The 24,652-nt window shown below is 38.1% G+C and overlaps 1 protein-coding gene across 2 annotated transcripts in view; it reads right to left on the bottom strand.

Moving 5' to 3' along the window:
- Positions 1-24,652, bottom strand: part of QRICH1 (glutamine rich 1) — a 79,691-nt gene that overhangs the window by 8,920 nt on the left and 46,119 nt on the right. For both annotated transcript variants that reach the window (XM_020998969.2, XM_020998968.2), the window contains exon 3: positions 23,334-24,365. In XM_020998969.2, coding sequence (XP_020854628.1) covers positions 23,334-24,365 — 1,032 coding nt within the window. The remainder of the gene's footprint in view (positions 1-23,333; positions 24,366-24,652) is intronic.

Below are 24,652 nucleotides of genomic sequence, written 5' to 3'. Positions count from 1 at the left end.
GTACAATGTTCTCCTGGTTCTGCTTACTTCATGTAAGTTTTTCCAGGTTTTTCTGAAATCCGCCTGCTCACCATTTCCTATGGAACAATAGTATTCCATTACGTTCATATATGATAACTTGTTCAGCCATTCCCCAAATGATGACCATCTCCTCAATTTTCAATTCTTGGCCACCACAAAAAGAGTTGTTAAAAATATTTTTGTACATATGGGTCCTTTACCCATTTTTATGATCTCTTTGGGATACAGACCTAGAAGTGGTATTGCTGAGTTAAAGGGTATGCACAATTTTATAGCCCTTTAGGCATAGTTCCAAATTGTTCTCCAGAATGGTTGGATCACTTCACAATTCCACCAACAATGCATTAGTGTTCCAATTTTCTCACATATTTTCCAACATTGTTTTGTCACGTTAGCCAATCTGAGGTGTGATGTGGTACCTCACAGTTGTTTTAATTTGCATTTCTCTATTCAATAGTGATTTAGAGCATTTTTTCATATGACTTTATCTAGATAGCTTTAATTTCTTCATCTGCCTGTTCATAACCTTTGACCATTTATCAATTGGGGAATGATTTGTATTCTTTTAAATTTGACTCAGTACTCTACATATTTGAGAAATGAGGCCCTTATCAGAGACACTGGCTATAAAAACTGTTTCCCATCTTTCTACTTCCCTTCTAATCTTGGTTGCCTGGGCTTCGTGCAAAACTTCTTAAATTTAATGTAATCAAAATTCTCCATTTTGCATTTCACAATGTTCTCTATCTCTTGTTTGGTCATAAATTCTTCCCTTCTCCACAGAACTGACAGTTAAACTATTCCTTCTTCTCCTAATTTACTTATATTTCACCCTTTATGTCTAAATTGTACCCATTTTGACCTAATCTTTGTATATGGTGTGAGATGTTGGTCTATGCCTAGTTTCTGCCATAATGTTTTCCAGTTTTCTCAGCAATCAGTTTTTGTCAAATAGTGAGTTCTTATCCCAGAAGCTGGGGTCTTTGGGTTTATCAAACAATAGGAATGCTACAGTCATTGACTACTGTGTCTTGTGTACTTAACCTATTCCACTGATCCACCACTCTATTTCTTAGCTGGTAGCAAATAGTTTTGATGATTAATGCTTTATAGTAAGTTTTAGATCTAGTACAACTAGGCCACCTTCCCTTGCATTTCTTTTAATTAATTCCCTTGATATTCTGAACCTTTTGTTCTTCCAGATGAATTTTATTATTTTTTCTAGCTCTGTAAGATAACTTTTTGGTAGTCTGATTGGCATGGCACTGAATAAGTTAATTAATTTAGGCAGAACTGTCATTTTTATTATATTAGTTCAGCCTACCCATGAGCAACTGATGTTTTTTTCCAATTATTTAGATCTGACTTTATTTGTGCGAAAAGTGTTTTGTAATTGTGTACATATAGTCCCTGGGTTTGTCTTGGCAGGTAGATTCCCGAATATTTTGTATTGTCTACAATTACTTTACATGGAATTTCTCTTTCTATCTCTTGTGGCTGGGTTTTGTTAGTAACATAGAAATGTCAATGATTTATGTGGGTTTATTTTATATCCGGCAACTCTGCTAAAGTTGTTAATTATTTCAGGTAGCTTTTTAGTTGATTCTCTAGGAAGGATAGTTTTGCTTCCACATTGCCAATTCTAATTCCTTCAATTTCTTTTTCTTCTCTTATAGCTACAGCTAACATTTCTAGTGCAATATTGAATAACAATGGTGATAACAGACATCCTTGTTTTACCCCTGATTTAGGTGATCTCTAAGGCCCCACCAAGCTCTAAATTTATGATCCTAAGGACATCCTTACAACAAGTTGGAGCATATCATTTTTCTCTTATGTTCTAGGCTTAGGAATACAGCTCACCCTATTGGGCTATTTTTGAGCTGTTTTACACTTAAGAATCCACCTCAAGCCCTTCTAATTTTCTCCCTCAATAAAAAGATTCTTCTAGTCCTTAAGTAAAATCATATTACTTGTTAGAGACAACAAATATCTTTCTTATAGCTCATATTCCCAATGGAATTAACTCTAAAATTATATTGCTCTAGATCAAACAGAAAAGAATATACCTAATAGAGATGGGAAATTACTAAAGCTCTGTTCATCTTCTCCACATAGATGAAAAAGAGTCTTTCATATTGTTAGTAAGTTTATACAGAGATAGGCTGTCCTCTACTGGAAGAAACACAGACTACTATCATAGAAACAAACTATTATTAGACATAAGCAAATACAGTTTCCACAAATTTTTATGAAAGTCAAAAACTACTGACACATTTTGAAATTAGATTTTGGAAACAATAATCTGTAGCAAACGTCAATCTTAGACTTTTCCCATATTTCCTTGACCCTCAATTGAAAAAAAATTCCTTTCCACAACCTTCTGTACCATCTAACACAATATAACACACTCTGATGTCATGGATCCCACCTTAGCTCTCCCCTGGCTGACAATTTAGTCTGGATCCTTCAAGAGGAAGCCCAGGTGATTTGCCCAAAATTATACATGTAATAAAGTTGCAAAGCTGGGATTTAAATGGACATCTTCTGACCTCACACTCAGCATTCTTTCAATTTTATCATGGTATTTTATCCAAATAAATGGATTTACATATAAAGATTATAAGTTAGTTCTTTTTGGCCTAATTTCCTTATGTCTAAAATGATCAATTTTATACTGGAAGACCTCTAAGATATTGATCAAATAATATTTTATGAAGCAAGAATAATTTAAGACATGAATAAAGAAAAAACAAAAGGATACATGAATATATTTATTATTAAATCAAAAGGTGAACAGTTTCTCAAAAAAAGTGAGAGGGAAGTCTAAACTTCCTAAGATGAACAATGGAATTCTGATACATTTGCAGCAATCCATTTTCAGAGTCTTGTATATTTGCTTTATATCCTGATGGATTTGGGGTATCAGAGATATATGATACAACAATGTTCCCAAATTAAAATTTCCTTCTTATCTTAGCTACAGTGCACAACAAAAGATATGAACAGGTTTTCTGGATAAAATGGCTGCCTGAGTGGAGATTCCAAAACCCTTACTTCCAGCAAAAACCTAAAAATAGTGATGGAGTGCTCGGGTGCCTGTGCTTGGACCCCAATTTCTCCTTGGCCTCAGAAACACTATCCCTGGCAATTTCCCTCCAGCCCAAGGACACCATGCCTAGCCATTACTCATGAGTGGGCCTCAGCAAAACACTTTATCCCTCTCCCTGGTGTAGTTATACAAAGCTGGGTGACAGAGTGATGAGTTGCTCAGGCCCCACCCCTAAGATCATGTCTCTGGAAGCCTCCCAATTCCTTAGTAAGCTGCTGTCTTGTCAGAAAACTTTGCCTTGTTGCTAATCAGGGCAGAGAGAGGGGTGCCTGCTCCAAGGATGCTTGTCCCTGGCTGGCCCAGGGACTCTTCCTCCTGCCAGATTCCCAAGATCCATACCTTTGACAACCCCCTCCCTGTCTGGTATACTCCCTACACTTTCCCATCCATAGCTCCCAAAGCCCTGGACCTTTAGATTACCTAGTTGGTATCCCTGGCATTCCTTTCCCATGCCCTTTTCCATATAAACCCTAGCTCCATCCTCAGTCTCTCACAGGTTCCTTAAGAATCCTTGCCCACTGTATAGTATAACAATAAATCTTAATCAGCTTGACTCAAAGAATGCTTGCATCTGTGTATTCATTCCAGATGACCCTGTCCTGTACTCCGGTCTTCGAGGGGTCTCAACCTCTCAGACCACAACAATAGCACCAGATTTAAAAAAAAAAAGGATTAAGAAATCCAATAAGGAACTACAGTAAGAAACTTCTTCTACCACAGAACTGCACAACAAGTTAGCAAGAAGCCCGAAGGCAATAGGAAAGGACCAGTACCAGAAAAGCCAAAGCTCTTGCTCAGGCAAATAAGCTAAGAGCCTCTCAGAAGGCTCAGTGTTGGACCAGACACCTGTTTAGATTGCAAGGCTCTGTCTCCAGAAGCAGTAAGAGTAGAAGCTCCCTAAGAAAGCATCAGGGTGGCTGAAAATCATCAAAAGCACTAGGAGAAAAAGTAACCAGAGGGTATGCCTACACTCTGAGTTCCCTAACTCAGTCATGAGACGTCATTAGAGGGCCCTAAAGACCTATAAGCCATAAACCTAAAAGAATTAGAAGGCCTAACCCAGAGATGGGGAGGTCAGTTCAGGAGCCCAGGGCAGAGACCAAGTACAGCCAACCACCAAGTCCCAAAAGCAAAGCAGGGAATGCTGGAGTCTGGCCCTGGAACAAAGCCCCTTGCTCAGGAAATAAAAATTGGTGAGATGAACAAAGCAAAGAAGATACAAACCACCATAAAAAAAACCCCCCCGTAGATCCAAAGATAACATATAAAGAGAGATAGAGAGATACATAAATCCAACTTAGAAGAAGAGAATAACTCTCCAATAACTATAAGAGGAAACTCTAAAGAAAAAATGGATTTCCCAATAAGGACTACAGGAATAGCTAGAAGAAATAAAGCAAAAGGTTAAAATATGAAACACTCTAGAAAAAAGAACGGGAAGAAAAGCTTATCATTAAAAAGTAGTAAATCTTCCATGAGTAAAGGCCTCCCTGAAAACTGGAATAGATTAAAAAGAAATCAATGACTACACGAAACAGCAAGAAATATTGCCAGGAAAAAAAAACAACTGAAGGAAAAAAAAGAGAGCATATAGGATATCTGCTACCAAAAACAATAAATGCGGAAAATCAGTCAAGGAGCGATAATTTTAGAAGCATCAGACTCCTGAAAACAACTAATTAAACCTCAAAATTAAAGCTCACATCCAAAATCCAGAAATTCCAGGTCAAAGAAAAATATTATAAGCATCCAGAAAGAAGCAGTTCAGGTACCAAATAATTAATGAGGATTACACAGGATCCGGCAATTTCTATAATAAATAAGAAGAGATCTTAGAATATAATATTCCAAAAGGTAAAAAAAAAAGGCATGGCATGGTGTTAATGATGCAGTCCTCCTCTAATGGGCGAGTAGAGTAGGGAGGGGCAAGATGAAAAATTAAGAAGCATTTTTGCCCAGTTCACCCAGCCTATCACCTGAAAAGGTTTAAAACTGAATTCTGACTGAGAAAAGCCAAGGAGAAATTACAGTTAGTCACTTCAGCTAAGGGCAGCTTAGGGAGCTAGAGAGGCCTGCAGACACGGGGGCAGGTGCTGGGTAGAAGTGGGCAGTAGGTACATAGAGGAGGATTGTAGCACACAGGGACTAAGACAGAGCACTAAGACAAAAAAAAAACGCAAGTAGACTAAGATTTCACTGGATCCCTGAATGAGTATGGGGTACAGGGATGGGTGCCACCTGGCAGATACCACCCATTACCCACTTCTGGGTCACAGATCCAGGGGGTACAGGAGTGGTCACAAGCAAGAGGAGCTGAAGCAAAGTAATGAGTAAGAAACAAGTTCTGGAAATGTAGCTGTAAATGTAGTCTAGTCACTGCACAGCAGCAGTGACTCAGTTCTAGCCTTTAGGCCAACATATAAACAGCATAACAACAAGGGCAGGAGTCCTAGAACAAAGTGTAGTAGGCAATTCAGTGACAATCCAGCAGCAGATTACTGAAATTTAACTACCCACAATACAACATGCGCAAAGCTGGGTCAGGAAGTGCTGAGTTTAGAGCAGGATGGCAGTGAACTGACATCTCCCCTAACCACACAATTTTGGTAGCACTGCAAATTTTCAAGCCCCCTGCTGGAGCTGTAAAAGCAGGAGGATATAAAAGAACAGAAGGGGCAGCTAGGTGGTGCAGTATATAGTGGTGCAGTATATAGAGCACTGGCCCAGGCGTCAGGAGGACCTGAGTTCAAATCCAGCCTCAGATACTTGACACTTACCAGCTGTGTGACCCTGGGCAAGTCACTTAACTACATTGCCTAGCAAAAAAAAAAAAAGCCCAAACAAACAAAAATTAAGTGCAGAAAACAAGTCCTTAAAAAACACAATTGGCAACTGGGAAAAAAAAGTACACTAAAGAAAACAAGTCCCTAAAAAATACAATTGGCCAAATGGGGAAGGAGGTACAAAATCTAATAGAAGAAAACAATGTGTTAAAAATTATAATTGGGCAAATGGTAGCTAATGACTCTATGAGAGAGCAAGAATCAGTGAAACAAAAACAAAAGAATGAAAAAATAGATGAAAATGTAAAATACCTCATTGGTAAAACAACTGACCTAGAAAATCAATCCAGGAGAAACAACTTAAAAACTATTGGTCTACCTGAAAATCATGATGAAAAAAAGAGCCTGGACACATTTTTCAGAAAATCATAAAGGAAAAAAACTGCTCTGAGGTCCTAGAACCAGAGGGTAAAATAGCCACAGAAAGAATCCACCAATCACCTCCTGAAAGAGATCCCAAATTGAAAACACCAAGGAATATAGTAGCCAAATTCCAAAGTTACCAGGTTAAAGAGAAAATAGTGCAAGCAGCCAGAAAGAAACAATTTAAATATGGAACCACAGTCAGGATGACACAGGAACTTGCAGCTTCCACATTAAAAGAACATAGGGTGTGGAATATGATATTCCGTAGAGCAAAGGAACTTGGATTACAACCAAGGATCAACTACCCAGCAAAAATGAGCATGATCTTTCAGGGGAGATCTTTCAGGGGACTTCCAAACCTTCCTGATAAAAAGACCAGAGCTCAACAGAAAATTTGATTTTCAAATATAAGACCCAAGAGAGACATAAAAAGGTAAACAGGACAAAAAGAAACATATTATTAATAAGGGCAAATTGTTTACATCCCTACAAGGGAAGATGACACTTGTAACCCTTGAGAACTATATTGTTATTCCACCATGTTAAAGGGGTATACATAAAGAGGGTGGATATAAGTTGACTTTGATGTAATGATAAAAAAAAAATCTAATCAAGTGGATTAAATGGATCCAAGTAAGTAGATTAATCTGATCTAAGAAAATGTACTGAGAGAAAAGGAGGCAGACAAGAGCAAATTATATTACAGGGAAAGGCACAAAAACCTATTACAGTAGAGGAAAAGAAGGGAGGGAGATGAGCATTGTTTGAACCTTACTCTAATCAGATCAGGCTCAAGAAGGGAATAACATGAGTTAGGCACCAATGTTGATACACTTAACCCTTCTCAGCAATACAAGGATCTAAGATATCTCCAAAGGCCTCATGATGGAAAATGCTATCCATATCCAAAGAAAGAATTATGGAGTTTGAATACAGATCAAAGCATAGTATTTGCTATTTTTTTCCTTCTATTGTGTTTTGTTTCCTCTTTCTGGAGGTTCCTCCTATTGGTTCTAACTCTTACTTACAACATTACTAATGTGAAAATATATTTTATAAGAACGTGTATGTATAGCCTAGATCAGACTGTGTGTCATCTTGGGGAGGGAGGTGGGGAGGGGGAGAAAAATTTTAAACTCAAATGCTTACGGAAGTGGCTGTTGATAAATCAAAATAAATTAATAAAAATAAAACACATATTTCAAAAAAAGAAAGAAAAACAACTTGAACTTCAACTGATACAATGACTAACCATGTTTCCAAAGGAGCTGTGATGAAGTATGTCACTCACCTCCTAACAAGGAAGTGATAAGCTCAAGATGCAAAGACACTGTGAATTTATTTTGTTTGACTATGCTTATTTGTTACAAGGTTGTTATTTCTTTCCTCCTGGTTTTTAAATGGTGAAGTGGCATTGGATGAAATAAAGGCATTAGCCATAATGATGTCCAAAAATAAGGCCATTAAAAAAGACCCACTGAAACTTTTTTCCAGCCTAAAACATACAGAACAGAATGTTCAGAAGGAAGTAGAGATAACCAGTACAGTTTGAAAGTGACTATATAACCTATATAACCCTCTTTTGTGTTATGCTGTATATATGAAAATTTCCTCCTTTTTGCAGTGTTTAAGTTCATAATAAAAAATAAAATTACATAAAAATAAATAAAAAAATTAAAACTGACAAATATTAGGGGGTAAAAACTCACAAAGAATGGAGAAAAGCAGAGGGGCTAAAATGTGTTATTTCTAATTAATTGGAGTGCATGAGAACAATATATACACAAGAAAAAAGAAGTGGGACAAGCGGGAATCCTGTGGATCTTACTCTTCTCTGTACTGGCTAAAAGATAGGGAATTATATACACATACCCACACAGATGTAGAAATACACCGGATTCAAAACAGAAACACACAGGAATAGGAAAGGAGGAAGTTTAGGAGGGTAAATAAAAAAAATAGGAGAGAATAGTCACAAGCAAAACAAACTTTGTGGTCCTGAAAGATTAAATTAAAGGATGTAGAAATTATGGGGGTGACCATTGCTTGGGACTTGGATGTAAACTGTGGTACATAAACATTTAATAAAATGTTACTTGCATTGTAAGACAAACAAAATAGATTATTTCAGAGAATCCTAGAAAGTGTTAATGGATGCAGAAAACAGTAACTTATACAATGACAACAACACAGTAAAGAAAAATAACTTTGAAAGACTGAAAAGCTTTGATCAAAGCAATAACTGACAAGGTCTCCAGAAATCCTGGGAAGAAGCATGTCATTGATCTCATAGAAGAGAAGTAAAGGACTCAAGTGTGGAGGAAAACACATTTAAACACAAACATGGTGTGGATTTGTTTTGCTTGAACTATGCTTACTGGTTATAAAATAAAATTTGCTTAATCCCTCTATATTTAATGAGGAAAAGGAGCAATGAGGGAAGATAGTGATACAAAAAAGATGACCAAAACAAAAGGAGGCCCATTGAAAAACAATTTAAGTGCACAAAGGATAAAAGGAAGTAAAAGACAAGTCTTGAAAGTAACATTATATAAAAAAAGAAAGTAACATTATAAAAAAAGCAAGTAGTATTGAAAAGAGATTCACTGTTTCATGTAAAATCTTCTCTAAGTGTTCTATTTTGTATTTAGAAGAGCTCATTTAAAAATTTTTAAACATTAGAATAAAAAATTAAATTTAAAAATAAAGCTGTGTAAAGTTTTTAAAAATAGCAAATTATCAATAATCATATGATGTTGCAAGTATGCTAAGAGAATTGCAAATTAGAAAAGATGGTAAAAGAGATAATCAATTTTTAATGGGACTTGGCAAGTAAGGTACATTAATACATTGTTGGTGGAGCTGTGAATTAGTCTAACCATTATACAAACTGACTTTAAATTATGTGAGGAAATTAAACAAAACTACTGACTTTTGACCCTGAGATCCTATTACTGGGCACTCTGCACAACACAGTCAAACGTAGGAAGAAAAGTTTCATGTTGTTGTCATTGAGTCATTTCAGTTGCATCTGATTCTTTGTGAACCCATTTTAGGTTTTCTTTGCAAAGATACTGGAGTAATTTGCCATTTCCCTCTCCAGCTCATTTGACAGATAAGGAAATGAAAGCAAACAGCAGTAAGTGTCTGAGGCCCAATTTGAACTCCAAGCCCAGCAATCTACCCACTGTGCCACCTAGCTGCCTATCCAACGTCTTATGCATTACCAAATTACTCATAGTTGTACTTTTCTGGTAAGAAAAGCTGGAAACAAAGTTGGTGTCCACTGAATGAAATATGACTGAATAAACTGATGTATATATATAAATGAATATTTTGAAAAAAGTTTTTTGATGTCTTTTGTTTTTTACATTCCTAGAGTTTTGCCCAGTGTTCTCTTCCTCCCCCAAGAGAGCCATCCCATGTAATAATCAGGATTTTTTTTTAAAAGACAAAAAAGAGAAAACCAACAGAACTAATCAATGCACTGAAAAAGTCCAAAAATTTGCAAAACCTGTGAATCTGCCATTGCTGTAAAGCTGTGACTGGAAGTGTTCTCTCATTTGTCTTCTTTTGAGCCATACTTGATTTTTTTACACAATAATTTTGTAACCTTTATTTTTGCTTTTATGTGTGGTTCTTTCCAAGGGCATTTTCTTTCTTTTAGTAAAGTATGTTAAGTTGAATTTAAATTAAATCTACTATAAAACTGTGAATTTTTAAATAACCAATCTTGGCCAGGAGAAGAGAAGAAATGTGCCTCCCTCCTCTCAGTAGAAAGGTGAGACTATGTGCTTAGAATGTTTCTGCATCTATATTGCTCAATGCAGTCAATGCCTCAGTAAGTTTTAAATGTTTTCCTTTATTACAAGGAAAGGTTCCTTTGGTACATCTGGGAAGCATACTAACCAAAAGAAACTTTTTGTTTTTTAAAGAAAAAGTAATACGTGAATCTGGGGCTGGTAAACACCCAACTCAAATTTTTGTGTAAACTTTTCTGCCTCTGTCAATAATACACTGAATTCTTAGATTAACAAACATCAACAACTGTTACAGTATTGTCCATACAGGAAAAATTTCTTTTCCTTCAGTTTTTAAATCATTGCTTTCATACTCTGCTTCTCAACAAGTACAGCAGATTCTAGGTAAAGATAACAAAACAAAGAGGGAGTATTTTAAAATGTCTTATCAGTTTAAGAAAATTCTAGGTGATACTTTGGTCATATGACCAAATATCTAGCACCAACTTCTTTTCATGATGCTTGGTAAATGAAACACTTAACTTGTCTCATCTGATTAAGCAGCCCTCTGGCCTTTCTTCCTAGGCATCTAGGTGCTAAAGGGAATAGAACAAGGGGCTTAGGGTCAGGAAGACCTGAGTTCAAATTTTTTCTCAGACACTTACTAGCTGAGTGACCCTGTGAAAAATCATGTAATTGCTCTGTGCGTCAATTTCCCCAACTATAAAATGGATATAATAATAGCACCTCCCTCACAGGGCTACTGTGAGGATTAAATAAGATAATATTTGTAAAGCCTTTAACACAGGGCCTGGCATGTAATAGGTACTTAATAAATCCTTGCTCCAGATGTTTCAGATGAAGAAATTAAAGCTATCTAGTCATATGAAAAAATGCTCTAAATCACTATTAATTAGAGAAATACAAATTAAAACAACTCTGAGGTACCACATCACACATATCAGATTGGCTAACATGACAAAAAAAGAAAATGATCAATGTTGAAAAACATGTGGAAAAATCGGAATGCTAATGCATTGCTGGTGGAGTTGTGAAATGATCTAACCATTCTGGAGAATGATTTGGAACTATGCCCAAAGGGCTATAAAACTGTGCATACTCTTTGATCCGGCAATGCCACTACTAGTAGTATCCTAAAGAAATCATAAAAAAAGGAAAAGAACCCACATGTACAAAAATATTTATAGCAACTCTTTTTGTGGTATATGAATGTAATGGAATACTATTGTTCTATAAGAAATGACGAGCAGAAATTTCAGATTTCAGAAAAACCTGGAAAGACTTACATGAATTGGTGCTGAGTAAAGTGAGCAGAACCAGGAGTGACAGCAACACTATGTGATTACCAACTTTGACAAAGTTAGCTCTTCTCAGCAATGCAAGGATCTAAGACAATTCCAAAGACTCATGATGGAAAATGCTATCCACATCCAGAGAAAGAACCATGGACTCTGAATGCAGATCAAAGCACATTATTTTCTCTTTTCTTTTGTTTTTTTCTTTCTTGTGGTTTTCCTCTTTTGTTCTGGTTCTTCCTTCACAACATGACTAATGTGGTAATATGTTTAATATGATTGTACATGTATAGCCTATATCAGATTGCTTGCTATCTTGGTGAGGGAGCAAGGGAGAAAAAAATTTGGAACTCAAAACCTTATAAAAGTGAATACTGGGGACAGCTAGGTGGTGCAGTGGGTAGAGCACCGGCTCTGAAGTCAGGAGGACCTGAGTTCAAATGTGACCTCAGACCAAGCAGTTGACACTTACTAGCTGTGTGACCCTGCGCAAGTCACTTAACCCCAACTGCCTTAAAAAAAAAAAGTGAATACTGAAAACTATCTTTACATGTAATTAGAAAAAATAAAATACTATTAAGTGGGAAAAGTAAAATTAAATAAATACATGCTTGTTCCAAGCTATGGCATATAATTTCAATGGAATATTATTGAGCTGTAAGAAATGACAAGTAGGATGATTTCAGAAAAACCTGGAAAGACTTACATGATCTGATGCATAGTGAAGTGAAGAGAATCAGGAGAATGTTGTACACAGTAACAGCAATATTGTTTGATGAAGAACTGTGAATGACTTAGCTATTCTCAGCAATACAACAATCCAAGACAATCTCAAAGGATTAATGATGAAGGTTACTATCTGCCTCCAGAGAATGAATTGATATTGTTTGAATACAGAGTGAAACGCATTATTTTTCACGTTCTTTCATTTGTTTTTCTTTGAGTCTTCTTGAACAAAATAACTAATATGGAAATATTTTACATAACTGCATATGTATAACCTAAATCTAATTGCTTACCCTCAGGGAGAGGAGAAGGGAAAGGGAAGGAAGAGATAGAATTCAGAAATCAAAACTTTAAATAAAAATTTTTAAAAAAATAAATAAATGGGACTTGAAGCCTCTCCTAAAAAAGAAAAAAATAAATAAATGATTGTTCCCTTCACCCCACTCATTTCTCCCATTACCAGTTCTTTTCTGACTGCCTAGACAGAGTTTAATGAGATTAAACTAAAAGTGATCAGAGAAACAGCATGGAAGAGTGAGAACTACACTGAGGAAGTCACTTTACTAGTCAATGTCTCAGGCAACTGTCTATGACACTTGTCTGCACTGGTAGAGGAGACATCATCATTTGGGGTCCCTTATATCAATTATATCAGAGGTTCGCAGCCTATCCCTACATCATGACTAATCACTACAGTAACGTACCTCCCTCCTTTGCCAAAACAAGAATCAGAGAGATATGGTAATTTTGTTCAAGTGTAGAAGTAAGCCAAGTAGTTTAACTCAATTCAGACATTTAAAAAGGTCTGTACTGAGGCACTGAACTAGGGATGTAGGCATAGAGGTAGAAGCTAGAAAGAAATGATCAAAACAGTCCCTGCTTTCAAGGAGCTTATATTTGACTAGGGTAATGCACGTCAAGAAAGAAATGTAAATATAAAAAAATTTGAAGAAGTTGTTGAGGAGTTTAGAGAAGGCTTTATGGAGGAGCTGTCCTAATCTGAGCCTTGTGGAAGGTCAAGATGGTGAGGAGACAGGGTACTTCTGAATGGCAGACAGTTGTGGAAGAAGATGGACAGGTAAACACCTGGGGATCCAATAGTGATCTAGTTAAGCCTGAATATATAGAGTATAGGAGGGAGAGGGATGATGTGCAATAAGGCTAAAAAGGAAGGCTGCAGCAAGACTGTGGAAAGCCGAAAGTTCCAGACTAACAAGTACATATTTTGTCTTAGAAAAAATCAGAAGCCACTGGAGGTTTCTGAGCAGGACAGTCATTACATCATGTGATCTGTACCTTAGAAAGATTATTTTGGAAGCTTTATGAAGGATTAATTAGAAAAAGGAAATACAGAAAGTAGGGAGACCAAAATACGATAGTTCAGGTGAATTTTGATGAGCAGCTTAACTAAGATTTTGGTAGAGAGCAAGGTATATGGTAAAAATATTTTGGGCCCAGGATGGACAAAACTTAGTAACCAGTTGAATATAGGGTCTTAGGGAGGAAGAAAAATTGAAGCTGACTTCGTATTTAAAACCTGGGTACCTAGAACGATGCTATCTTTAATATTAATGAATGCATCTGGAAGAGAGACCCAATTAGGGGCAGGAGAGATTATGTTCTGGACATAATGAAACTACAATGTTGTGATGAAACATGCTTTCCACCTCCAGAGAGGTAATGAACCAAGATTATAGAGTAACGCATATAACAGATAGATACATACATACGGCTAATATGGGAATTTGTTTTGCTTGACCAACTGTAATTGTAACAGATTTTGTTTTTATTGACTTCTCAAGAGGAGGTGGAGGGGAAGATGACAGGGAGAGAATTCAGAAGTGAAAAAAAAAAGAAATTACAATGTTGACAGGATATTAAGGGAGAGAGGTCTAGTGGTAATCTGATGATGATGCAGGACCACAGTTCAAGAGAGAATAGGATGTCATGTGTGGATTTCACAATTATCTGCATATGGAAGATAACTGAACCTGAGAAAGATAAGATCACCACGGGAGAGTATAAGTCAAATGTGAGAATCCAAAACAGAGCTTTCTTGAAGTATAGAGAAAATTTAGGATTTAGCAAAGAAGAGTGAGAAGGAGTCATCAGACTGGTAGGAGAACAAGGAGAGAAGAGTCAAAAAAGGGAAAGGAAGAAAAATTATCTAGAAGCTGACAGCATCAAAAGCTGCTTGAGAGGTCAAGAAGGATGAAGACTGAGAAAAGGTCATAAGATTTAGTGGTTAAGATCATTTGTACATTATGAGAACTGTTTTAGAAGAGTAGCAGGGTTAAAAAGAAGACCATCAAAGATCTGAGAAGTGAATGGAAGTAACAGAGTTCTATAATTACATTTAGGAATTGAGTAATGAAGGAGAGATGATAGCTCAAGGGGATGACAAAATCCACCAAAGGTTTTAAAAAGAAAGGTGATTTTTGAGCATATTTGAAGCTAGCAGTGAGGGTGCCAGTAGATACAAAGAAATGAAAATAAGAGAGGAAGGAATGATTCCTCGAGCAAATTCCCAGAGGATAGTTATGAATGGATCAAGGGTACGAAGAGAGGTTTTCTCTTTAGCTATGAGAAGGGCCATCTCTTCTTCAGAAATTAAAGCAAAAGAAGATGCTGAAAATATAGAAGGGTATATGGTATGATTTTGGTCTCTGCCTAGGTTTCGCCATACTCTTTTCCAGTATTCCCAGCAGTCTTTGTCAAACAGTGAGTCCTTATCCCAGAAGCTGGGGTTTTCGGGTTTATCAAACAGTAGATTACTATAGTCATTGACTACTTTGTCTTGTATATCTAATCTATTCCACTGATCCACCACTCTATTTCTTAGCCAGTACCAACTAGATTTGATGACTGATGCTTTATAATACAATTTAAGATCTAGTATGGCTAGGCCACCTTCCCTAGCATTTCTTTTCATTAGTTTCCTTTTGTTCTTCCAGATGAATCATGTTATTATTTTTTCTAGTTCTAGAAAATAATTTTTTGGTAGTTTGGTATGGCACTGAGTAAGTAAATTAATTTAGGTAGAATTGTCATTTTTATTATATTAGCTCAGCCTACCCATGAACAACTGATGTTTTTCCAATTATTTAGATCTGACTTTATTTGTCTGAAAAGCATTTTGTAATTTTGTTCATATAGTTCCTGGGTTTGTTTCAGCAGACAAACTCCTAAATACTTTATAATGTCTACAGTAACTTTAAATGGAATTTTTCTTTCTCTCTCTTGCTGTTGGGCTTTCTTGGTAATATATAGAAATGTCAATGAGTTATGTAGATTTATTTCATATCCTACAACTTTGCTAAAGTTGTTAATTATTTCAAGTAGTTTTTCAGTTGATTCTCTAAGTATATCATCATGTCATCTGCAAAGAGTGATACCTTTGTTTCTTCTTTGCCTATCCTAATATCTTCAATTTCTTTTTCTCCTCTTATTGCTAAAGCTGTTTCTAGTACTCTATTGAACAACAGTGGTGGTAATGGACATCCTTGTTTCACCCCTGATCTTATTGGAAATGCTTCTAGCTTATCCCCATTACAGAATGCTTGCTGAAGGTTTTAGGTAGATGCTACTTATCATTCTTAGGAAGACTCCATTTATTCCTATGCTCTCTAGCATTTTTAATAGGAATGGGTGTTCTATTTTGTTAAAATCTTTTTCTGCTTCTTTTGAGGTAATCATGTGGTTTCTGTTACTTTTGTTGTTCATAACTAAAAATAAACTAATTTTTAAAAAAACTTGATTTGAAAGTACTTTGCTTAATTTCTATTCCTTTCTGGTGCCCTTTGGTCAGATATAGCCCAAAAGCTGCCTGCCTTCCTATCTAAAATTGCTGAGTTATTTGAATTTTGGTTTGAATGTTACGTAATAGTTCTCCAATCTCATTAAAGATGAGTTCTAACTCTGGAGAAAAAAAAAGAAAATATAGAAAGGTTTCGAGGAGTGGATTACGAGATGTAAGGGAAAATGTAACAGAGGACTAATTTTCTCAATAAACTGGTGAGGGAAGCAGTTTCAGAAAGATGACTAAAAGCACTGCTCTTCAGTTGTGAGGACCCAAGTGAGATTAGAAAGCATTTCTAGGCCCATGACTTCTTCCAGGAATGTTCAGATTATTAGGAGTAGCAGTTGGAGAAGGTAGATTTTGGGGATGATCCAGGGCTAAGGATTGACAAGACAAGAAACCAGAAGGGCTAAGAGACAAGGGTAGAGCAAAGTGAATTGGTAAACTTGTTAAATATAGAGTTCAAGACTGAAAGAAAAAAAATAAAGCTTGAGGAAGAGTGATGACAGAGTGGGAGAAGAAGAGATAAAGGGACTGGAGATTGAAGTTAGAACAAAGAACAGATTTAAGAGGAGTGAGGCTGAGATGGAAACACAGATAATTATGATCAGTGATGGAAATTTCAAAGTTTAAGATCTAGGCGTAACCATCCTTTCAGGTAGACTTAAGAAGAGACACAGTCTACGAGTATTGTAGAGGTTAATGAAATAGAAGGCTAGGATGTTTGAATGTGAATACTTCAGCCTTTAAGTATGAGGGCAGGGGTATATTTTTACTGAATGATCTATTCCCTATCCCAAAGCAAGCATGAATAAAATTAGGTTAAATGTAAAAAAAAAAATATGAGGACAAGAGTTGGGGTGTCAAGGAATACTGTGAGCAAGGTATTGAACTCCTTGAAAAAAGAGACAGAGTAGCCCAGGGGGTGGTTGATGGGTGAAATAGATGAGACTGAGTACACCTCAAAGGATGAGCTTCCCGAGTGATGGCAGGCCTGGGAGAATGTAAAAGGACCAATGGAGAACAACTAACTCTTTCTGGCCCAGTGTGCTAGAGGTATGAGAGGAGCAAGCATTATGAGACAGCATCCAGAAGTAAGAAATCTGCCCAGCAAAAAGCAGGTTTTTGGCAATACAAAAAGATCCAATGAGGAGGTCATGAGTCCGTTGGAATTATGGTGGGCCAATTACGTTGACTGTCCTCATAATATTGTTATTGTATATTCTCCTGGTTTTCTATATGCTGCTCTTCATACGAAGATCCATCTCCTATATTTGCACTGGCTGTCTCTCATGCTTCCCCACTTCTGCCTCTTGGAATTCCTGTATTCCTTCAAGATTCTGCCTAAATGCCACTTTGTACAGGAAGCAGAAGGTTTCTTTACTTGTCCCTTCATCTACCTCTGAGGTTACCTTGTGTCTACTCAGTGTATAACTATGTACACGCTGTCTCTCCAATTAGAAAGGAAGCTCCTTGAGGACTGAGATGATTTTTTTCTTAGTATGCTAAACACTTAATGCAATGCCTGGCACACAATAAGTGCATAAAAAATGCTCAATTGATTTACTGGGAAAATCACGTGCATAAAAAATGCTCAATTGATTTACTGGGAAAATCACATGGAGGGCATTAATCCTGGCCATCACACAGCTACCTCACATCTCCATCCTTCTCAACCTACAAATCTAATCAAGGGGGAAGGACCATGAGAGAGGCCAGGACAGTAGTTCCTCCTTTCCTGCCTCCTCCCTCTTCAGTGATGGCAAGTTACTCACAAATAGGTAGTAAAAGAGGCTAGAAGGGCTGCTGCCTCCCACAAATGGCAGGAAAGATGGCTGTCTGGGAAGGAGACTAGAAAGATCTTAATGGATGGCTAAATATTTTTGCTAGGTAAGAAGTAGTTACATAGGACTCACCTTGGAAATCAAAATGAATGAAAAGCATGAAGTCCAGAAGCCAGGTTATCCTGGTTTCTAAGTCATCCAGTGTAAATGCACATGATCCACTGGACAGCCCCAGACCCTAAACTGTCCTTCACATCCCATCTGATCACCACTTGACCCTGACTCTGCTACTTACAATCTGTATGACCTTGAGCAAGTGACAACCTCTCTGGGTCTCACTTCCTCATCCAAAAAGTGAGTGGGTTGGACTAGATGACCACTAAAGTTCTTCCCTTATTCTATGAACACATGTGATCCATAACTTAGCATTCTCTTAGTTAACACAGACAGTTCTCGTTTTACGTAAGTGTAAATATTTATGTAAGCCCCCCTGGTTGGAGGAGTGCTTCACATTGTGAAGTGATGGTACGGACACATGGTTCAAGGACAGGTGTGCACCAGGGATAAAGTGAGAGCAGGAAATAAGAGGAACATGTGAGGGGACAGACAAATGGGAGATGAACACAGACAGGAGAGGATGAGCAACATACAGAGGCCTGGGATAGACAGGCAGTACCCGAGTATGAATGGATGAAAGACAAGACACAAGGGGGTTGGTGGGTGGAATGAGTGGGGCAAAGGTCTCCTCTCTCAGCCAGGTCTCAAGCCAAGCCTGAGATCAGGTGGCGGTGCTCTTTCTGCAGTCCATTCTGCTTTCACTTGTGGAGTGTGTTGGGGGTTTTTTGGTTCTTTTTTTTGGTGAAGGGATGGAAGGCTATGGAGCACTGAGCTGAAGGGCAAGAGTGAAGAGAGAGACAACAAAGTTAACATAGATGTTTTCTGGAATGCTGATTTCTTTCTGAATTCTTTATGTAAAGTTGAATTTCTGCAATGTGAATTTGCATAAAGTGAGAATTGTTTGTATACTGTGTCAGTTTCAATTTCCTCTACTTTTCAATTATTCACAAAGATTTAAGCTTTCATTTGAATCTAAAAGTCATCCAATAAGAAGCAAACATTATATTTTTAAAAAGAAAATCTGTTTCTCCAAAAGGATTTGATGGCAAACATTTAATAAACAAGTACTTTGTGTTCTTGGACCCTACAACGAACAAAAATGATCATATGAAGTGATCTACACATATTCAACTTAAGTTTCAAGCTTGGATACATGGCCTCAAACAAGCAATAGTGTTGGATAAAATCCCATAGCAACTCTCTTCCCAAAACATGACTGATATTTAAGCATGAGACATTTTTTAGCGAAAACCTCAAGATTAATCTACTTCTTCAGTTCCTTAGGTGACAATCTCTACAGGTTCCCATCCAGGACTACTTCAGACCCCAAAGAAAGAACGCTAAAGGAATCCTTGTTAATCTAAAAAAATGGGAGGTTGGAGATGAAAAGAAAGACTATAGAGAAAGGACAGAGAGAGAAAGAGAAACAGAGGGAGAAAGAAAGAATGCTGCATTCAAGAACAAATACATGAGGATGAGCTAAACTTCCAGAAGATGCTTAGAAAAAATAGGAAAACAAAAAATCCGAACTAATTAAAGGGGTGGGGGTGGGGCAAGCAGTTTTTTTACTGGCTCTGAGATGGATGACAAGTATTCAACTTCAAAGAACATCTTATTTCAAGTTTGTTAGTTTTTTGGGGGGGGTGAGGCAAAGGTCACACAGACAGTATCAAGCATCTGAAACTGGATTTGAACTCTGGTCCTCCTGACACCAGGGCCAGTGCTCTATCTACTTTGGCACTTAGCTGCCTCTCAAGTTTATTTCTTCAAGGAATGCTTCTTGGCCACTCTAGGAATCACTCATTAGGAAAGTGTCACCTTCAAATTGTTCTAGTTGCCTAACAATCAACAGACACCCTTCTTTTCTCCACCTAGCACAGGTCAGATATTCAGAAGGTTCTATCCCTATGCCACAGTAAAGAGGATTTTAAAGCATCTTCAGGGCTTACTTTCTAGGATCTTCAATATAGGTGGCTTCCCTTCTATCTTCAAATACTCCCAAGATGCTCAGCTAAGGAATCTTATATCCACGATCTCCAGTCTTCTGAATAATTATGAACCCCATCACTTCATTAAAACTCTCAAGGTTACTAATGACCTTCTTTCTTGTCAAATATAAGTTTTTACAGTCCTCATTCCTACCTGATTGTTCTTCTGTATTTGCCATTGCCCATGACCACCTTTTCTCTGCTCCTTTAGCTTCCACTCACATTGTGGTTTCTCTTCCTGCTTTTCTTCCTTCTCTTAACTATAAACTACTCCCAAGGCTCAGTCTCTGCCCTCTACTCTTTTTTCCTCAACACTCACTTCCATTAAAACCTTTGCTTCTATACTACTGACACCTATACTTTTGTGTCTTGGCCTTTCACCTGACTATCCTTCTGTCTAAAATTGAAAACATCTTTGTCCTAAAACTGAGTCTTCTCCACTTCTATCAACAGCATGCCATTCCTTCCATTTCCTAACATTTGGAGGTTTCCTTTCTTTAGTGACCAAATCTAGTTACCAACCAAATCCTGTCTATTCTGTCTTCACATTCTATTTGAGGTCCTTACCTCCATCTTCTTGAATATTGCAAAAGTCTGTAACAAGTCATCTTCCTGACACCAGACTTTTCTGTGCATTACTAAGTCCCTTCTAAAGCATCACTTTAATCAATTCACTATTTTACTCAATAGAGCTATAAAGGCATCTTATTGCTTATTAGTAAATAAAACTCAAACTCCTCAGTCTTGCATCCAAAACCCTCTATCAACTGGTCCCACATTGTCCAAATTTACCTCCTATAATTCTTCAAACAAAATATCAGTCAGCTTATTTTCTTGAGCACACAATATGTTGATTAATTAAAAACTATAGCCTGACATTTATAGAGAACTTTAAAGTTAGCATTAAAGTTGTTGTGAAGTTTCCAAAATGCTGTATATTCATTGTTTCATTTGAGTTCACAACAATCCTATGAGGTAACTGCTGTCAGTATTATCCCTATCTTGTGATTGTGTAAACAGCCCCAGAGAGGTTGAGTGACTTGTTCAGTATCATACAGCTCTGGTGTGGGAGTCTTCTGACATCAAATCCAATACTCTTTCTACAACTGCACGATGCCTCCATTCCGTCATCTGAGTCTTTCTGTATGCTATTTCTGCTACCTAAAATGTCTTCTAGGTGCAGCTGGTGACACAGTGGATAGAGCACCAGCCCTGGAGTCAGGACCTGAGTACAAATTTGGCCTCAGACCAGACACTTGACACTTACTAGCTGTGTGACCCTGGGCAAGTCACTTAACCCTAATTACCTCACCAAAAAAATAAAGTGCCTGACACATACTAGACAGAAAAAAATAAATAAAATGTCTCCTCCTAATCCCCTCACTCAATCCAAATCCCAGCCCTCCTCATAGGCCAGCTCTAATCCCTCTTCCTCCACAAAATGTTTCTTAACTGCACTCAATGTACAATTCCTATAGCACTTTCAATTCTGTACCACACAATATACCACCTGAAGGTCTTAAATTGCTATGTTAATATTTATAATTTATCTCATGACTAGATTCTAAGATCTTCCACAACACCTCTTTGACCTTTCCTTTCCCTCCTAAGGGCAGTTAGGTGGCACAGTAGACAGAGTGCTGGGCCTGGAGTCAGGAAGACTTATTTTCATGAGCTGAAAATCTGGCCCCAGTAGTTACGTGACCTTGAGCAAGTTACTTAACCCTATTTGCCTCAGTTTCCTCATCTGTAAAATGAGTTGGAGAAGGAAATAGCAAACCACTCCAGTATCTTTGCAAAGAAAACTCCACAAGAGGTCACAAAGAGTCAGACACAACTGAAAAAACTAAACAACAAATTCACTAGTAGCACAATGCTGCAAAGACAGAGAGGCAGATACTTAAGAACAGCCATCCGAGAATTCTGAAATGAGAGTTCTATGAAACGATACTGATCATAAATCTTAGGGTAGATAAGAGGAATAAAGAAAAGTGTCTTTGTTCAAATAATTTTAAAACTAAAATTTTATCATTACCCTGATAGATGACAGCAATTCTATGTAGGCCTATACAAATTACTTGTAAGTAATACAAATATAATTGTTTTTAGACAGCATTTTCCACTCAAAGATCACAGGTGCAAAAGATGTACTGAAAGTCTCAAACCACAAAGACATGCCAGCAAATCAATAGCTCCTACTCAGAAACATTTAAACACGTTCCACATTTGAATGTCAAAAAACTGTCTAGAGAGAATATATGAAGTGGAGGAGAAAAATAACCTCATAATGTTGCCAAACAAATGGAGAAACTGCATTTCTCTGTTGCGTCTCTGTTTTCGAATGCTGAAACTACTAGGAATCAACTCAGCAGTCTCACCTTTGTATATACAGCACGACCAAGGATGCAATATATAGCAAATGAGGATCTAACTTCTCAAATGAGAAATTGAGGCTGCTCAAGCCTTTTGTACCTCAGTTTCAGTACCTTTCTTCCACACGTTTAATTCCTGGGTCCTCTTTGCATCTCTTCATCCTTTCTTACCTTTATGACTTCCTCTCTTTTACGTCTTGCTTAAGGTTGACATCTTGGCTCTATTTACTACCTCATGTAATCTAAGACCTGTCACCTTACTTCTCTGGGTCTTATTCTTCATATGCAATGCGTCCCTATTAAAGCTAAAAAAAAACTGCACTAAGACTTTTGGGACAACCTGTATAATAGCTGACCTGTAAGAATCCTATGTCCATTTGGGGCTTCACCATGAGACAATAATATCACCAAGAAAAGGTTTCTAAATCAGTACCCATGGATGTCTGGGGCCACCTTACCTTGCAATATCCCTTACCTATGGTGGCACCCCTCTCCCCCTGGAAAATTCCTTTTGGGGCCTCCATTTCAGAGACAGATCCCCTCCAGCCAAGCTTCATTCCTCTCCTGGTAATGCTTCCACCTCTCTGGATTTTATCTCCAAGGATCAGAAGGTGAATTTCCTTGTACCCCTCTCACAACTCCTTTTCAGACTCCTTTTATGTGTTGTCATCCCCCAACAGAATCTAAGCTCCGTGAGGCAGGGAGTTTCTTTTTGTTTATATTTGTATCCCCAGCAATTAGCACAGTGCCTGGCACATACTAAGCCCTTAATAAGTGCATGCCACTTAATTACCCATCCCCAGTACCCAAGCCCTAAGAGTCTTCTTCCTTAAAAGAGTTTCTAATTACTTCAAAGAAACTCTAGAGGCAGTCTATTTGCATACTAGGCAAAGATAACTGAAAAGAAGAGAATTTTCTTACTCTCTTTGAGTCCGTTTCCTAATACCTAAGATTTGACTTCTAAGGTCCTTTCAAATTTTAAATTCTATGTTTCAGCTCAATCTTCACTGTGAGATAATAAGATACTAATACATAGAATGAAACAATCCCTTTTCTCAAGGAACACTGTCTTTACTATATGGCTTCAAAGAGATCAATGGACACTACTGTGTTACTAGGCACAATATAAATCTGACAAGTGGAACTTACTGAACAGGTGACTTGCAGCTGCTGTTGCTGTTGCTGCTGCTGCTGCTGCTGCGTCTGCTCTGGTGTTGTCTGCTGCTGCTGCTGAGGGTCCCAAATGTGAACAGTCTGCGCTGCGTTCTGATAGGCTCCTGCCACAGCCTGCACTGCCACCGGAATGTGGATGTTGCCATTCATGAACTGTGCTGGAAAGAGAGAGTTTGCAAGGGTCTGCACAACTTCCTCGTGGGAGTTTTTCACCACTGATGTGGTGCCCACCATCTTATCTTTATCATCCTCCAGTTTTACAGTTGTCAGGGCTGTTGGTGAGCCACTGACATGGACAGCATTGTAGGCCTCCTGAGGGATAGCAATGTGGGTAATGTTCTGCTGCTGAAGGTCACCCCGTGGTTGAGCTGAGTAAACAGGGATGGTCCAAGTCTCTCCAGTTGGGCTGGTAATGGTCCCAGTGGCACTATACAGGTGAGCACTGTCCACCGTCAACAAGTCTGGCCGCAAGGACACATAACTTTGTTGCTGGCCCTGTGGAATGGCCAGCACAGTAGCAACTGGTTGCCCAGAAATAGCATAGGACACAGTTATAGGCATATCTACTTTACGTTTCTTCACAGGCTGAAGGACACTGGCAGTGCTGATCCGTCGCTCTCCTTCCCGAGGGGAACCTTGTTGGGAAGGTGGTGGGGAAAGTGCACCAACTGTCTGGATCTGGATCTGCTGGCCACCAGCAATAGCCTGGCCTGCCACTAGCTGGGCTTGGATCTGTTGGTGCTGTATGTGCTCTTCCTGGATCTCTGTGGCCTGGATTTGCTGGGCAGTTTGCACATGCTGCACCTGGATCTGGGCAGCCTGAAGTTGAGAGGGACTTGGGCTCTGCAGAGTCTGACTTTGTATTGCCTGTGATGCCTGTTGCTGGGCCTGCCCTTGGATCTGCACCTGAACCTGGATAGGCTGCTCTGAGGCTTGATGGACAGTAAGCTGAGGGGAAAGCTGCTGGGCTGAGACTTGCTGAGGAGACTGCTGCACTTGGACCTGGACCTGGAGTAATGATAATTCAACAGTCAGTTAATTCAGCTCAGTGCTACTATGTATAAGGCACTGTGATGCGTGCCAAAAAATACAAAGATACAAACAGTCCCTGTCCTAAAGAAGTTTGTAAAATAATGGACAAGATACAACATCCAAGTTTCACCACTTACTACAGTGTTGTGGCCTCTCTTGGCCTTAATTTCTTCATTCGTAAAATGAGAGGCTGTGAGTAGATAATTTCTGATGTCATTTCCAGCTAGGAATCTCATGTTCTCCTTCTGTACAGGCACGTACCA

The sequence above is a fragment of the Phascolarctos cinereus genome, unplaced genomic scaffold (assembly GCF_003287225.1).
Source record: "Phascolarctos cinereus isolate Bilbo 61053 unplaced genomic scaffold, phaCin_HiC Scaffold_4;HRSCAF=312, whole genome shotgun sequence".
In the NCBI taxonomy this organism is placed as follows: domain Eukaryota; kingdom Metazoa; phylum Chordata; class Mammalia; order Diprotodontia; family Phascolarctidae; genus Phascolarctos; species Phascolarctos cinereus.
The sequence above is the reverse complement of the archived record's forward strand: the minus strand, read 5'-3'. Positions and strand labels throughout refer to the sequence as shown.